Below are 15,316 nucleotides of genomic sequence, written 5' to 3' on the forward strand. Positions count from 1 at the left end.
GTTCATTTGGCCACTCCTGCTGTGCGGTTTATTCTCACCAGGCAGCACAGAGGCGTTTTCCTGCACACGTCAAAGGGTCATATCAGTGAGCAAAAAAATCTCATCTTAATCTTCTCCGATAAGGTTATTTGAGGTCTACTAATGTCACTACGTGAGAGGGCATTAGCAGCCATATGAATTGGTTTTGGGCTCGGTTTTTTTTAGGAATAAAATAAACAGTTTAATCAGTGAGCAGGCAAAAACATTAGATTGGTGCAAACAGACATCCTGCAGCATCATGAATAAAGAGTGCATGGGAAACGGCGACTTTTAAGGCCCTGATTGACCATTGGATTGTTATACTTGTCATTACAGATGTGAACCTCTAATAAAGGTCACAGCAGCGACACTTCCGCAGAGAGAGAATGGCGTGACTTGGCGGTGTACATATGGAGGAGACGGGAACAAAGAGAAAGAAAAAAACGAAGCACTGGTTCCACTAAAGCAAAAGTTAACACAGAGGTGCGTTCCCACAATAAAAGTTGAATGGATCAAAAGTACAAAAACAGAACACCTACGCGTTTCGGGCTTATGGCCCTTTCTCAAGGTGAATAGAAATACATAAACCGGAGCATTTAAATACCTTAACTCGGCGCTGGCGTGACCAATCCGCCGCCACTTCCTGGTTCAACGGGGAGGATGACGCAGGACGTGACGCGGGACGTGTGACGTCAGTGCGCTCAAGCCATAACAATAAAATAAACTTTATTTAAACAAAAACAATTCTATATCTATTCTATATCTGTTAAAAACCCACAGTTTTAAAGTTCAATCTGTGAAGCATATATCAGCCTAGTACATTCAGTATATATATATATATATATATATATATATATATATATATATATATATATATATATATATATATACAGACTACAATATATAGTAATGGTACATTTTATGCAACAAATGCCAGAAAAAGTACCCCTTATTTTTAACATATATAGAATTTGCGTAATCTATGAATGAAGCATTAATACATCTCTGCTCATGAGATTAATACATTCTATTTGTGTACATTTGTTTTTAATTTAGCTTTTATGTCTAGATCATGTATTTTCATTCATATTTAGGATTGTTCATTTTGCTCATACTTTCTATTTAAATAAAGTTTGAAGAGATATAGAATTTAAGTAATCTATGAATGAAGTATCAACACACCTCTGTTGATGAGACTAATACATTCTGTTTGTGTACATTTGTTTTTAATATAGTTTTTATGTCTAGATTGTGTTTTTTTCATTCATATTTAGGATTGTTCATTTTGTTTAATTTTTTTTGTTTAAATAAAGTTTATTTTATTGTTATGGCTTGAGCGCACTGATGTCACACGTCCCGCGTCACGTCCTGCGTCATCCTCCCCGTTGAACCAGGAAGTGGCGGCGGATTGGTCACGCCAGCGCCGAGTTAAGGTATTTAAATGCTCCGGTTTATGTATTTCTATTCACCTTGAGAAAGGGCCACAAGCCCGAAACGCGTAGGTGTTCTGTTTTTGTACTTTTGATCCATTAAACTTTTATTGTGGGAACGCACCTCTGTGTTAACTTTTGCTTTAGTGGAACCAGTGCTTCGTTTTTTTCTTTCTCTTTGTTCCTGTTCATCCACTACAACGGAGGCACGGTACACCCCAGGAGTTGTGACACACCAGGCTCTACAATTGCGTGAGTAATACTCTATACTGAGCCCTTTTTCACTCTCCTTTTCCTAAGTGGCTGCAAGGAATTTGTTTGTCGCCCCATGTTTATACCATGATACTGTACTAATGCTGGACACCGGCAGGTGTATACTGTCCTTACTTCAGTGCATGTGGGACTTTATTTTCCAGTTACACATCCTACAGGTACATGGGTGCCTCCTTATATTCCAGCCTTATTTTTGCTTTCTCTGGAGGGGTAATCCGCTATACATTCATAGATACCACCTATGTTTGCTGAGATTTTTTGTTTAGAGCACAATGCAACTTATTTTTTCATATATGGAGGAGACGCTCTGAATTCGATTTGAGACTGCACACCCCGTTGTCTCTGCTGCTTCCAATCTTTGGGACCCCCGTTTACGAATTCCCTAGACAAATACATCAGTTCCCGGAGTCTTTTTCCCCTCGCTGTGGAATTGAGACTATTGCCCTCACTCCTTGCTGTGCTCAGTACAGTGAGCCAGATATATTTATATATGTTTTTCTCTTGCGTATGCCGTCCCTGACACCCCTGATATTTAAGTAGGAGCGAGTAACGTTCTTTTTTTTTATCATTTCAATTTGCATACCATACAGGTAACCAGCATAAGGGGAACAGGAATATATGTATACACTGTTGGATAACGATAACCATACGCGCCGTTACTATTAGGGCAGGGTTATCATATTAGAGGGTTCTATGGACCCTTTATAGCAGGGGTACGTAAACAGGGGGGCGCACCTCCTGAGATATTTTTTGGGGGGTGCGGCTGTTACAGAGGCCTCGCACTCTTTCCCAAAGAATTTAAATGAAATGCCGGGGAGCGGGCGAGTCCTCTGTAACATACTTACCTTGGCTTCGGGCGATGCGTCAAATGACATTAGGAGACAAGCTTCTAGGTAAGGGGGGGAGCGCGAGCACTGGGGCTGAGCAGGCAGGGGGGCACAGCGCAGAAAGTTTGCACACCCCTGCTCTATAGGTCTGAAAACCTTATATGTAATGGTATATATACCGCCAACTTTTTGCTCCTTTATGTGGCCCTTATGGCCATGGGTGATTTTGAGGAAGTGCATTAATATATGTAGAACTATTTCTCCTGTGTATTTTTCCATCTGCACTTAATCATTTTTATTAAAATTGTGTACGTTATTGTGTATTAAAGGTAAATTTGAGTGCCAGATTATCGTGAATCTTTTCTTCCTTTCTGTAATTTATTACATATGTGCGCTACATCGTTTGGCCAAGCTTGGATGATGTGTTCTAGTCATCAACATAATGCATCCAATATATATTGGGGCACCTTTGTGACCAACCGTGCAGACCACAACTACTGTATATGTTGCTATGATACTTCTACAGCTGACAAAGAGCTGGGACAGAGGTAAAACACGGTGCCCCGATACCTGACGTCTTTGCCCACGGTCATGGCTGCAATGACCTTCTTCACGGCTTCTTTACGCTTCTCCTTCTTCTCATTGTTCAACTCGGCCTTCAACTCAAAGATTTCCCCTGAAACCAGAACAAAGGAAATAAGTGTACAGCCACCTAAAGTCACCAAACACAAGCATTCGAGGGGCAACTCAGTGTGTTTCCTTCTTTTAAGCAGGAATAGGATATTCAGCGCTCGTGCTGCAGAAGTAATAGTTGGAAAAATCCCTGTGCTGCACGTGCATGGAGCGTCTCCCCAGAGGCTCCCACTTCAGAGGTGATCCCCCCTCAAGAGGGGGGAGGACACCCTGAGAAACAGAGAAAGAAAATTGCACAGAAGCGCACAAGGGATGGATCTTAATAACAGTATTTTAATAAAACAAACACATAAATAGCTGAGAGGATCCAACCCCTTCTCAGCTCAGGAAGTAAAATGCCCAGAAATTAAAGCCATACATATGGTCTCTTAACATAAAATGTCTAGGAAAAATACATCACATACAACAAAAAACATTCAATGTGAAAGTAAACAAAGAAAGTACTAACAGCCCAAGGGGATTTAAATGAAAACCGCCATGGAGGACTATATACCCGCTGACAGGGGGAGACGGACACTTACACTAGGGCAAAGGTGGGGGTCCACAGATGACCGCACAGGATCCGGATCGCGGCACCTGGGAAGATGAAACAGCCACCACTGGAGCCTCAGGCAGGCTCCGTCTCAGCCTCTCAGCAAACACGCGCAGGATGACCTGTCGTGACCTCTACGCGTTTCGCACCACGTGCTTCGTCAGGAGGTCTGGATCCTGTGCGGTCATCTGTGGACCCCCACCTTTGCCCTAGTGTAAGTGTCCGTCTCCCCCTGTCAACGGGTATATAGTCCTCCATGGCGGTTTTCATTTAAATCCCCTTGGGCTGTTAGTACTTTCTTTGTTTACTTTCACATTGAATGTTTTTTGTTGTATGTGATGTATTTTTCCTAGACATTTTATGTTAAGAGACCATACGTATGGCTTTAATTTCTGGGCATTTTACTTCCTGAGCTGAGAAGGGGTTGGATCCTCTCAGCTATTTATGTGTTTGTTTTATAAAATACTGTTATTAACTCCATCCCTTGTGCGCTTCTGTGCAATTTTCTTTCTCTGTTTCCTTCTTTTGTTTACATTTTGTTCATAAGGGAGACCACCTTAGGGTTGTCGTCTTTATTTAAAATCGAGGCTTTGTTATCCTGCGACAATATCTGTGATTAAAACATAATAAATGATAAATAAAAAAATATATAGAGAGAGAACTAGCAATAAAGGGAAGGAACTGTCAAATCAGATGAGGCCCGGAAGGTCATCAAAAAGAAAGTCGCAAGTTCATCTTCTAATAACGTTATTGTTTCCTGTTGGCTGTGGGACATTGGCTGATCTTGGCGCCTATATTGTGATCCTAGGAAAGTATTTTTGTCTGGAAACTCATAAATGCGCAATGTCAGCCAAACTTAAGAGGCCTGACAAAATAGGTTTACATTAATAACTCACTGAGACTGAAAACTGATGGAGGATTTGATAGCGAGGTGAGATTAGGATGTAAAAAGAGAATTAGAGGCAACTTAAAAACAAAAATACATTTTCTGAACCACATCGGAGCCCTTGGAACAAGCACAGCTCGTTAGAAACTTCAAAACACAGTCAATTTTCAACATATTGTCTGGTCACCTTTTTTGTTAGTGGTGAAATACTTGGAGTCCGTCATGGTCCTGTCTCTTCCTGAAGTACCTTGAAAGAGAGAATTACAGAGACCATGACACATACAATCAAAAGAAAGCATCACTAACCAGACCTCCCACCCCTGGAGAGCATTAACAAAAAACTAAATCTGGTTAATCTCCAGAGGGAGAGGATGACAAGCTCTCTCAGAAACTACTGTTCCAGGTTTTGTAGAGTTGGGCAGCCTTGGCTGATCTAGAATAGTATACGGGGCTCGTCAGCAACCCTCCCCATTGAACAGTACTACAATCTCACTTTGATGGTACCCTTGCCGTCCCTCATCCACCTGCCCTCCCTCATCTACCTGCCCTCCGTCCACTCCCTCCAGCCTCTCACACATGGTTTATGACAAATCACCACTGTCAGTCTCGTATCTATGTATTAACAGATGTGTCCTGGAACCTTCTGTACCCACCTCCCCATTTCTTTCTTCTGTAGCCCCCTACCATTGTACTTTTGAAAAATTCAATAAAATGGAGTTGGAAAAACAAAACAAAAACACACCAATGTCTCAAGATTAGACGCATTTAAATGCCACAGTGAACATAAACATTAGTACAAGGAAATCCTACTACGACGTGCTTTTGTAAACAGTTTGAACACTCACATTAATTAGGAAAGGATCTTATTCTCACATGTAAGCCTTGGAGTGCACCATGGCAGTTACCAGGTCAGGAGGCCTGGCACGCACCTGCCACCTTTATGCTCGTTTGGGGAAATCGTGTTCACGCAATCTGAACGAATGAGGAATAGAAGAGGACTAGTCTCCTGTTCATCGCCGACGTTGCGATTATGTGACTGCGACGTAGCAGATGATGTGCGGCACGCACAGGGTTAAAACTCAAGAAGAAAAGCTGCCAGCGCTTCACTGGGGCCCACATTTACACAGGAGAGCTATGCCATAACGCACCTTACAAACCGTGCACGTCAAGGTGACTTATGGGAGAGCACACCCTTAAGTCCCAAATACATTTCCACCAACATAAAACAATGAAATAGATCAGCGATGCGCAAACTGGGGGGCGCGAGACTGCCTGCGGGGAGGGTGTGTGTGCGCGCTTCCCGAAGGTACTTAAATTAAGTGCCGGGGGACCTGCAGGGCCTCTGTAAACCTTTACTTACCTTGGCTCCACACGTGTCGCTATGGCAACGCGACGTCATGGGTCATGTGACGTCATGACGCCGGAGCTGAGGTAAGTGGGGGTGTGAGGGTGAGGTGACCGCCCGGCAAGGGGGCACAGGGGAAAAAGGTTTGCACCCCCCTGAAATAGATCTAACACTAAACTGTGCAGAAAAAAACATTAAATCTCAAAAAAGGTCTTTACGTGGAATATCAGGCTGATGTATTTGTTCTTATTGTGTCTATATGGTAACATTTTGTTCTAATTTCCCTTCCATGGTTTTAACAGAGCACTTTATCTCTTTCTTCCCACAACGAATCAAAATGTATTTTTATATAGCTTTATTCAGCACGATACATAGCAACATAAAAGCACAAAGAATACCTACTCCCAAAACCCGACAAGATCATTTTAGGAGTGGGAAGATTTAACCCACATTCATTTATAAAGGATGAAAGTAAACTAAGAACAGGCGGCCAACTAGACACCTGACACGTTAACGTCATGCGATTGCTCCTGGAGTAACCACGTGACCCGAGTCGACCGTAGATACAAGAAACCAAAGTGGAGGGCGCTCCGCTTCCGTTTGGATCTGACTAACTGCTTAGTCGGTGGGTTAAGCCCATTCTGCCCCAAAAACTGAGCACTTACCCGCAGCGCACCTGGTACATCATAAGGGCCCCACCAAGTTTGGAAAACATTACTCTTAAACAAGTTTTTTTTAAAGTGCGATCTGGCCAGTCTCAAAAATCAGGGACTGGTAGAACTGGACCAAATTGTCATTCAGACGTTAAAACGGCCTGACCTCTTTCCTTGACGAGTCTTCTAAAACCGCCGGAGAATTCCCCTTCACGAATTTAAAACCATCATCTAAATTCATGCCATCACTAGAAAGATCTGAGTGCTAATGTCCAGTTATTTATAAAACTTGTTGTCAACGACCTAGAGAGAATGTAACTTGAGCACTGAAGAAAGAGATGCCTTTATTGCCAAACAATCGGATAAGGGGGGCAATACAGTCATCCTTCACATACTACGTCATTCCTTGAGAGAATACTTGCTTTAAACTTCGATCTTCTACAAAACTATCCCACGACACAGCTAAGCTAGTTACTTAAATCAGGGGTGCACAATCTTTTTCCCCTGCGCCCCCCTCCTCCTCACCTTGGCTCCGACATCACGTTGCAATGGCAACGCGTCTCCAGAAGCAGTCTTAGCCCAGGTAAGTGCAGTTTACAGAGGCCTTCGCCACTGCCTCTGCATTTCATTTAAGAGCCTTTGGGAAGTGCGTGGGGCCTATGTAAACCCTGTGCCCCCCGGCAGAGAATTGCACGCCCCCCGATAAAGAGTTACTATGAATGTGGTTAGAGAGCTTGCTATGGGGGCTGGGACATAATTAGATATATTAAAAGATTCAATTGTATTCAAATTCGTTTGGCAGCCTGCCAAGTTTTACTGCTCAAAGTGTTATATAACCGGCACAAGAAGGGAGCGATCAACCATTCAGCCTATACACTACAAACTGCTCTCCTGTGCCCAGACTTTTACCCACTCAGGGCAGAGCCATATTTAATAGGCTATATCTATATTGGCTGCATTTAATCATCAGCTACACTTGTGAATCGGCGTTTTTATTGTGTTATAATACCAGTCAAAATCTTTATTCTTTTATTTTTAATAAAAACTTGCCAGTTCCTCCGAGACCAGTATCAACCTACTACCATGGCGTAACCTCACTACACCGTGGGAGCCTTACTATAGGACCAAGAGGGTTTCAGAGTATTGCCAAGTCTGGCCATTTTTACTTACCTGTTGAGTTTGTGTCTTTGCCTGCTAGCATTTTCTCTACCTTTGATACCAATAAAAGTTAAGTCTTAACTATATAAATCATTCCAACTGGATCTAAGTGCTCTATACAGGAGCTCTCTTCTTGCTTTTGCAAGTTTTTTCTGCCACGGAAAATATTTGTTTAACCCTGAACTTTTATTGGCAAGCAAAAGCTTTGGAGGGATTTTATAATCTTCATCGTATGTCCTTTGGTGATGAGAACAAGTTTTTGTTTCCTTTTAAAGCAGAATGCAAATAGTTCAAATTCCTTTCTTTAAAGAGGCAATCCAATAGGGCGACCGGACGTGATGGTTTAGCCGGGACAGTCCCGGTTTTTTGTCCTATGTCCTGCTATCCCGAAATATCTGTAAATGTCCGTTTTCTCGCAGCTTGCCGCCTGCTGTGCACGTGCGTTCGGCGCTTGCCATGCATGCGCGATTGAAGCTTACCGACTAGCGCATGGCCGGTCTCCGATCGCGCGGTCGGCGCTCGTTTTTCGCACGTGCCGTCGCCGCTCACTTTTCGCGCATGTTTGACGTGCCCCGGTTTTTCCCGGGAAGAATGTGGTCATCCTATAATCTAAGCAGTTTTATTTATTTATTTATTTTTTGTAATATAGGATTGAAGCTGGGAGTCTTCAGAGCTGAACCCCATCAATTTCAGCTCCAGGGACACCGTGATTTCAGTACTTCTCTCCCAAGGGGGTACTGGCAGCCACTCCAGGGTGCACAACATCTCTGTACTTCAGAGCTGCTGGGGCACCGGGCCAATAAGAAGTCGGGACGTCATCAGGATGGCTCATGTGACGAGGAAGCTGAAAGCTGCGGGAGATACCCGCACCCCCTTCGAAGGCAAGTATCACCGGAGGCAGGGGGTCCCCGGCTGTCTAATACATTTCGTTGTGGCCACGACCAAAACACTGCCACTTCGTCGCGGGGATATTTTGCCGTGGGACACTTCACCGTGATGCCAGCTGCAGCGCCTGACTGACGTCCGCCACCTCCACAAGCCAGGTCTGCATCATCGGCAGGGCAGCTCGTCGTGGGACACTTCGCCGTTAAGTCCGCTCCTGCGCCCGACTGCCCACTTCATGTCCCGACCCCCTGCATGTTTAAATGTCCCGCGCAGGGCCGCCGCAATGCCTAGACAGGCCGCTCCATCTTCAAATGTCCCACACAGGACATTTAACCATGCAGTTGTCGACGTGGGCAGTTGGGACAAGCAGAGGACAGTCGGGAGTGCAGGAGTGGGCTTTGCGACGGTGTCCGATGATGAGCTGCCCAGCGGCAAAGTGTCTCGGCAGCGGAGCGCCGGCTGCATTTTGGTAGCGGCCAAAATGTCCCATTCCAGTCCCCAGAACTGAAATTAATGGAGGTTCAGCTCCGGATACCCTCTGCTGCAATCCTGTATTCAAAAATGAAGAAATAAAACTAAAACAAAAAATGGCTTGGACTGCCTCTTTAAGGGTACAGCAAATAAAAATACCACATTTGAGCATATTCACCTGTCTCAGGCAGGTCCGCAACTCTGCCTTTCCCCATCATCTCTTAGCATTCAATGCTTCCACTGCAGCCAGGGATTCTGGGTAACAACATGCAAATGAGCACTCACAGTGTGTCACCTTTTTCTTTAAGGCCAGGTCCCCGCTGCCTGCTGCAGCGCCAGCTATGGCAGGCGCTGCAGGGACAAGAGCCGCCCCTCAATGGGGACGTTCCCACTACAAGGGGTGACCGCACAGCCAGTTTTTCCTGAAGACAGGAAAATTGTGCTCAATACTAGCGATGAGCGCGGTGGCCACGCCAGTTCAGCCAATGAGCCAATTCAGCCCCCTGCCACACCTCCGTCACACCCCCCCCCCCCCGTCTTTCCCCCTGCAGCTTAATGCAGACCGGGGATCAGAGCTGTACACACCGCCAGCCTGGCAGGCGCACGTGCAGCGCAGACAGCGGGGTCGCAGCCTAAGGGTGAATGTTTCTAAGGCCGCGTCCATGCTTAGCGCGACTTCGCACGCGCCGAGACCAAAAAGGCCTTACCTCAATGAGGACGGCCATAGCGCACAAGAGCGACGGCGTGGCCAATTGTTCGCGCGACAAAATAATTTTATTTTGTTGCGCGCCGGCCGGGTCACGTGAGCGGTTCAGCCAATGAGTGCGAGCACCTCCTCATCGCGTCTCCTCCTCCAGGTCACACAGGCCGGGGATCGCCTCTGCAGCAGGCGCGTGACCTCGCGCGCGCCTACTATGTACAAGGCCTTGAAAGCTGATTACACCAAGTTATTTACATTTTTGTATCTTCTATATGGGACTGACCCTTCAAGTGTATAGTTCCCAGCAGGTTATTTATTTTTGTCCTAGGTGGGAAGCAGGGGGACTCCTTGTTTTTTAGATCCTTACACCCGTAGGTGCCCGTCGTAGCTTCCTATTGGCCAGTATGCCAGAGGGGATTTCAGAAGCACATACAGAGGTAAGTAACTCAGGAACCAGCGGGTCCCCAGAGCTAACATTAACGCAGTTCAGATCAGGAACCCTCTGGGGCGTCAGACCTATTAAACATTTTTGTTGCTTGGAACGCACCTTTAAATGGAGACGAGATCTTTCTGAGCAAGGAGAATACAGCTTTGCAGCATATTAATACATAGAAGCCAGATGGAGAGGTAGCTGACAGACCGATCTGACGGGGACAATATTGCCTTGTACTTTGTCAGCTGTGTATTTTATTAAGACATTAGAAGACAGGAGTATATTTGTAACATATGGAATATGAAGCACTCATTGCTCCATGTAACATTATCTTACATAGTACATAAGGTTTAAAAAAAAAAAAAAAATAACTAATTTAAATACACATGTCCATTGAGTTCAACCTGTTACATTCATCGAAAGAGAGACACATCCTATATTTGTCTTTATCTTGAATGACAAGAGTGGTGACAGTCTTCTAAAAAGGCTGAAGAGTAGTGTGTTCCTATAGGATCTCTGCTTGTACCTAAATCTCCTCCTTCCACGCGACACATTTTCTCCTGTTACAGTTGGAAGTCTCGATGCTGATTTTCTCTTCCCCCTCTACCGAGTTCTCTCGATCTCATCCCCTCACACCTTATTTGTACTAACTCCAGATCTCCATCAATTTTAGAGGTTTTGTATTGTTAAAGTCTGCAAACCACAGATCATTTTGATAAATATTTATAATACATTTTTTAATCGAGTGAGTGCGTTAAGGAACTTCTTCTGTCTCCATTATTAGTACTTCCTCTGGCACTTTCCACTCCTCCCTTAGGCATGTGGTGGTCACACCTATTCTCACAAATACCCTAGACCATACCAGCTATCGCCCCTGTGTTTGCCTCCAAACTGCTAGAACGTCTCGTGTTCTCCTGTATGACCAACTTTCTTATTCCAATAGCGTTCTAGACCCATTACAATCTGGCTTTTGTACAGCTCACTCAACAGAGACTCTCACTGTCATTTCTCCCTACTAATCCTATTCGGACCCTCTACTGACTTTTGATACTATTGATTACTCTTTTCTCCTTCATAATTCTAAATTCTCTTGCTATCCATAGCCAAGATCCATCCAGGTTCTCATCATACCACTCCCATTGCATATTTACTGTCTCTGTTGCCAACATGGCCTTCGTCTTCTGTTGATCTGTCTGTTGGTGTGCCTCAAGTCTCTGTCCTGGGACCTCTCTTTTTCTATCACTTAATGGCCTCATCAACTCTTTTGGCCTTAGTTATCATCCTTATGCAGATGATGCACAGATATATCTATCCACTCCTATCCCCACACCTGCAATCCAGTCCAAAGTCTCCAATTGCCTCCAGCTATAGTGGACTCATGGATGGTGCTCAGCCGCCATCAACTTAATATGTCTAGACCTGAGCTTCTCATATTGCCCCCTAAACCTGGCCTAATATCCCCTTTATCAATCACACTAAAATGGTACTACCATCCATCCTATCCCCAAAGCACGTTGCCGATGAGTGACTTTTGATTCCTCCCTTTCCTTCTCCATTCACGGCATGGCTAACATTTGTAGCTTCTTCCACTGTAATATTGCCAAGATGCACCCTATCATCTGTCAATCTACTGCTGAAACAGTAATGCATGCCCTTATCCTCTCCTGTTTGGATTATTATAACATACTGCTAGCAGGCGCCTCACAACTTTCTCCTTTGCAATCTATCCAAAATTCTGCTGCTAGACTATCTTCACTTTCTCCAAAAACAGTCTCTGTTCATCTCCTCCTTAAATCTTTCCCCTGGCTTCCCATTAACTTTAAAATCAACTACAAAAGTTCTCCTCCTTACCTCTAAGGCCTGGGACCCGCTGCGCCCGGCGGCGCGGGCAGCTGCACGGGCTTTCCCCACCAGCAGGGGAATCCTCCAGAGCCGGTCCCGGTCCCCCTTGGCTGCACAGCTCACTACATGCTGTGACGCGTCAGCCGCTGGGGGATACAAGAGAATTGTGATCCCTAGCGTCGACGCGTCACGTGGTGTGGCTGTGAGCCAATGAGGAGGGGAGGCTTCGGGAGGAGGAGAGGCTTCGGGGAGCATGGAGGAGTGTGGAGGGAAAGCAGCGTGAGTGCCTGTCTGTGTTTGTGTTTGTGTTTGTGTGTGCCTGAGTGCGTGAGTGCCTGCCTGTGTGTGTGTTTGTGTGAGAGTGCCTGCGTGTGTGTGTGCGTGAGAGCGTATGAGTGCCTGTGTGTGTGTGCGTGGGAGTGTATGAGTGCCTGTGTGTGTGTGCGTGGGAGTGTATGAGTGCCTGTGTGTGTGTGCGTGTGTGTGTGTGTGTATGAGTGCCTGCGTGTGTGTGTGTGTGAGTGCCTGTGTGTGTGTGCGTGTGTGTGTATGAGTGCCTGTGCGTGTGTGTGTATGAGTGCCTGTGTGTGTGTGCGTGTGTGTATGAGTGCCTGTGTGTGTGTGCGTGTGTGAGTGCCTGTGTGTGTGTGCGTGTGCGAGTGCCTGTGTGAGTGCCTGTGTGTGTGTGTGTGTGTGCGTGTGTGTGTATGAGTGCCTGTGTGTGTGTGTATGAGTGCCTGTGTGTGTGTGTGTGTGTGTGTGTATGAGTGTGTGTATGAGTGCCTGTGTGTGTGTGTTGCTTTTAATTAAAAACCATCAGCAGCCCGAGCCCGTGGAGGGAGGGGGGGGAGTAGCGGGTCCCTCCGCTCAAGCCACGCCCCCCATCCCGCTCAAACCTTCCACTCCCGCCAACCTCCCGCCCGACCGCATATCGCGGTCTGTGTATGTCAGCGCACCGCCTGTCTGCAGTGCGGGAGCGCTGACGGAGGGAGCGGGGCCTTAGCCTAAGGCTCTCTACATCTCACTACATATGGGCTCTGATCTCTCGGTATGCACCCTGCTCGTCTACCCACAACTGCCTCCTTTCCAGCCCTTTCACCTCTACTGCTCTGGCTCGCCTTAAACCTTTTCCCCTCACACTCTGTATACGCCAAGTACATGCTCTGCTCACCTGTAAAACAAACCTTAAAACTACCCTCTTACATGAAGCATTTCAATAGCCTGGACGCGTGGCTAGTGTCCCAGTCGCTCCTACCAACCACTGTGGCCAAGCACTGCCATTTCCTGCAAGTATCCCCTCACCTGCTGTCTCTGTAAGTCTCCCAACATTCCACTTAGATTGTAAGCTCTCCGGGGCAGGGATTTCTTTAACTGTTTTCTGACTATGCGGCGCTTATTGTATTATAATTCCCTGTACTGCGTGGTCTCTTTTGTAAAGCCCGAGTACAGCAGTGGGCGTAAAATAAAGATATACATAAAATTACAACTTTTGAACAATTTTTACTGGCTAACCCATAGTTTTTTTAGTTACATGTTATATTATAAAGCCAATGTAAAGCTGCAATCCTCCCCCTCCCAAAAGTCTATATGTGTTTAACTCATAATATTGGCATGTGCCCCCGAGGCCATGTTCTTTTTTTTAATGTGTTTTTTTTGTGTGTGTTAAAAATGATGATCTCGATCTCCTACCGTGCTTATAGTGCGCGCGACGGCGACACGACGGGTGACGTCACCCTCACCGCTAGCGAAAGTTGTAATTCGCTTTGCGCCGACGTCGTGGGCGAAAAGGTCATTGACTGGTTCAGAGGCTGTCATATGTGGAGACAGCCTCTGAAAAATGACACATTTCGCGTCGCTGCCGTCGTGCTTACTATAAGCACACGCGACGGCGGCGGCGGCAATACATTTGTTTTTGGGCGACGCTGAATCGCCGTCGCTGTAAGCGCAGCCTCAGATTACGATGGTAACCTTTAGACTGCACTGTTCCAAGGAAAGCTCCATTTTAACCTCCCATACACGTAATATCTCAAACGCTTTTATCTCTCGTGAATGCATTGAAATTGAGAAAAAAAAAAAAAAACAGTGTTAGAAATGGCAAGAAGAGATATCTTAAATTAAGTAAATAGAATGAAAGGCAAAAATGCCGATCAGCAGGGACTGCTGCTTTACGGGGAGAGATAATGTGTTCTTATTCCTTGTTTTATATTTAATACGCTGAAGCTTAGTGATGATGTGTCATGGTTTGGAGTGAAAAATAAATGCATTTGATATTTGTATGATCTTTGGGGGGGGGGAAACCACAGCACAGATTTGTAAATATGCTTACATATTTAAAGCAGCAGTCAAAGTGGACTTTTTTTTTTTTTACATTTTATTTTGTTTTCCCTTTAATATGTGCATCAATACAATCCTCATAATGAGAATGAATTAGCTAAGTTGCTGATCGATCAGCGAAGATTCAGCTCGGAGGTTCACTAAATGGCTGACAGTGCAGCAGAAGAAGACCAAAGATGCAAAGTTCTGTGGGGAAGATCAATTGGTGCATTGATAGAGGGCAGGGCTTAAAAAGGGGCGTGCCAGAGCCTGTTTCAGAAGAGGAAGGGGATGTGACTTTGTAAATGGTTGCTACAAGTATTTTCTCATAGTACAGAACTGATTTAAGAAAAACACATATGTAGGATATTGCTTGGTCTGCAGCTTTAACACCAAGGGGTCAGATAACAATGTTTTTTTTTCATTTAGTGACATTTGAAAAGAAGCATGTATTGCTCATAAAGCGGTCTTCAAAGAGAGATGCAAGGACAAGCCCCTACGCATTTCATTACCTAATGTCACATGATTAGCGGCTGAAATGCTTTATTATTATTTTTTAACCTCGACCACCAGATGTGATCTATTTCTGGTTGTATTGCTGTTGTACAAATGTGAGAGTAATAAAACATTTGATATTTTTGTAAATTGTGTTCTGGGAGATGCTGTACTCGCTGGGAAACTGCCCGAGTAAACAGTTTCTTGGTTTATAGCGGCAAAACATGTGAAATCCTATTTATTTTTTTAAATATTTCTATAGTAATGGATAAAGGACCTTTTTTATTTTTTATTTATTATTCAACTCTTAATGCCATTTTTAATGAGTTTTAATATAATGAGCATTCTTTGATTTCTATAGC

General features: G+C 45.0%; 1 protein-coding gene across 3 annotated transcripts in view; it reads right to left on the minus strand.

Moving 5' to 3' along the window:
* Positions 1-15,316, minus strand: part of AP2B1 (adaptor related protein complex 2 subunit beta 1) — a 125,247-nt gene that overhangs the window by 108,201 nt on the left and 1,730 nt on the right. For all 3 annotated transcript variants that reach the window (XM_075589875.1, XM_075589874.1, XM_075589873.1), the window contains exons 2-3: positions 4,847-4,906; positions 3,119-3,224 (exon numbers count right to left, since the gene is read on the minus strand). In XM_075589875.1, the coding sequence (XP_075445990.1) occupies positions 3,119-3,224; positions 4,847-4,883 (143 nt within the window). In that variant the 5' untranslated portion in view covers positions 4,884-4,906. The remainder of the gene's footprint in view (positions 1-3,118; positions 3,225-4,846; positions 4,907-15,316) is intronic.

This window comes from Ascaphus truei, chromosome 3, assembly GCF_040206685.1.
Source record: "Ascaphus truei isolate aAscTru1 chromosome 3, aAscTru1.hap1, whole genome shotgun sequence".
NCBI lineage: Eukaryota > Metazoa > Chordata > Amphibia > Anura > Ascaphidae > Ascaphus > Ascaphus truei.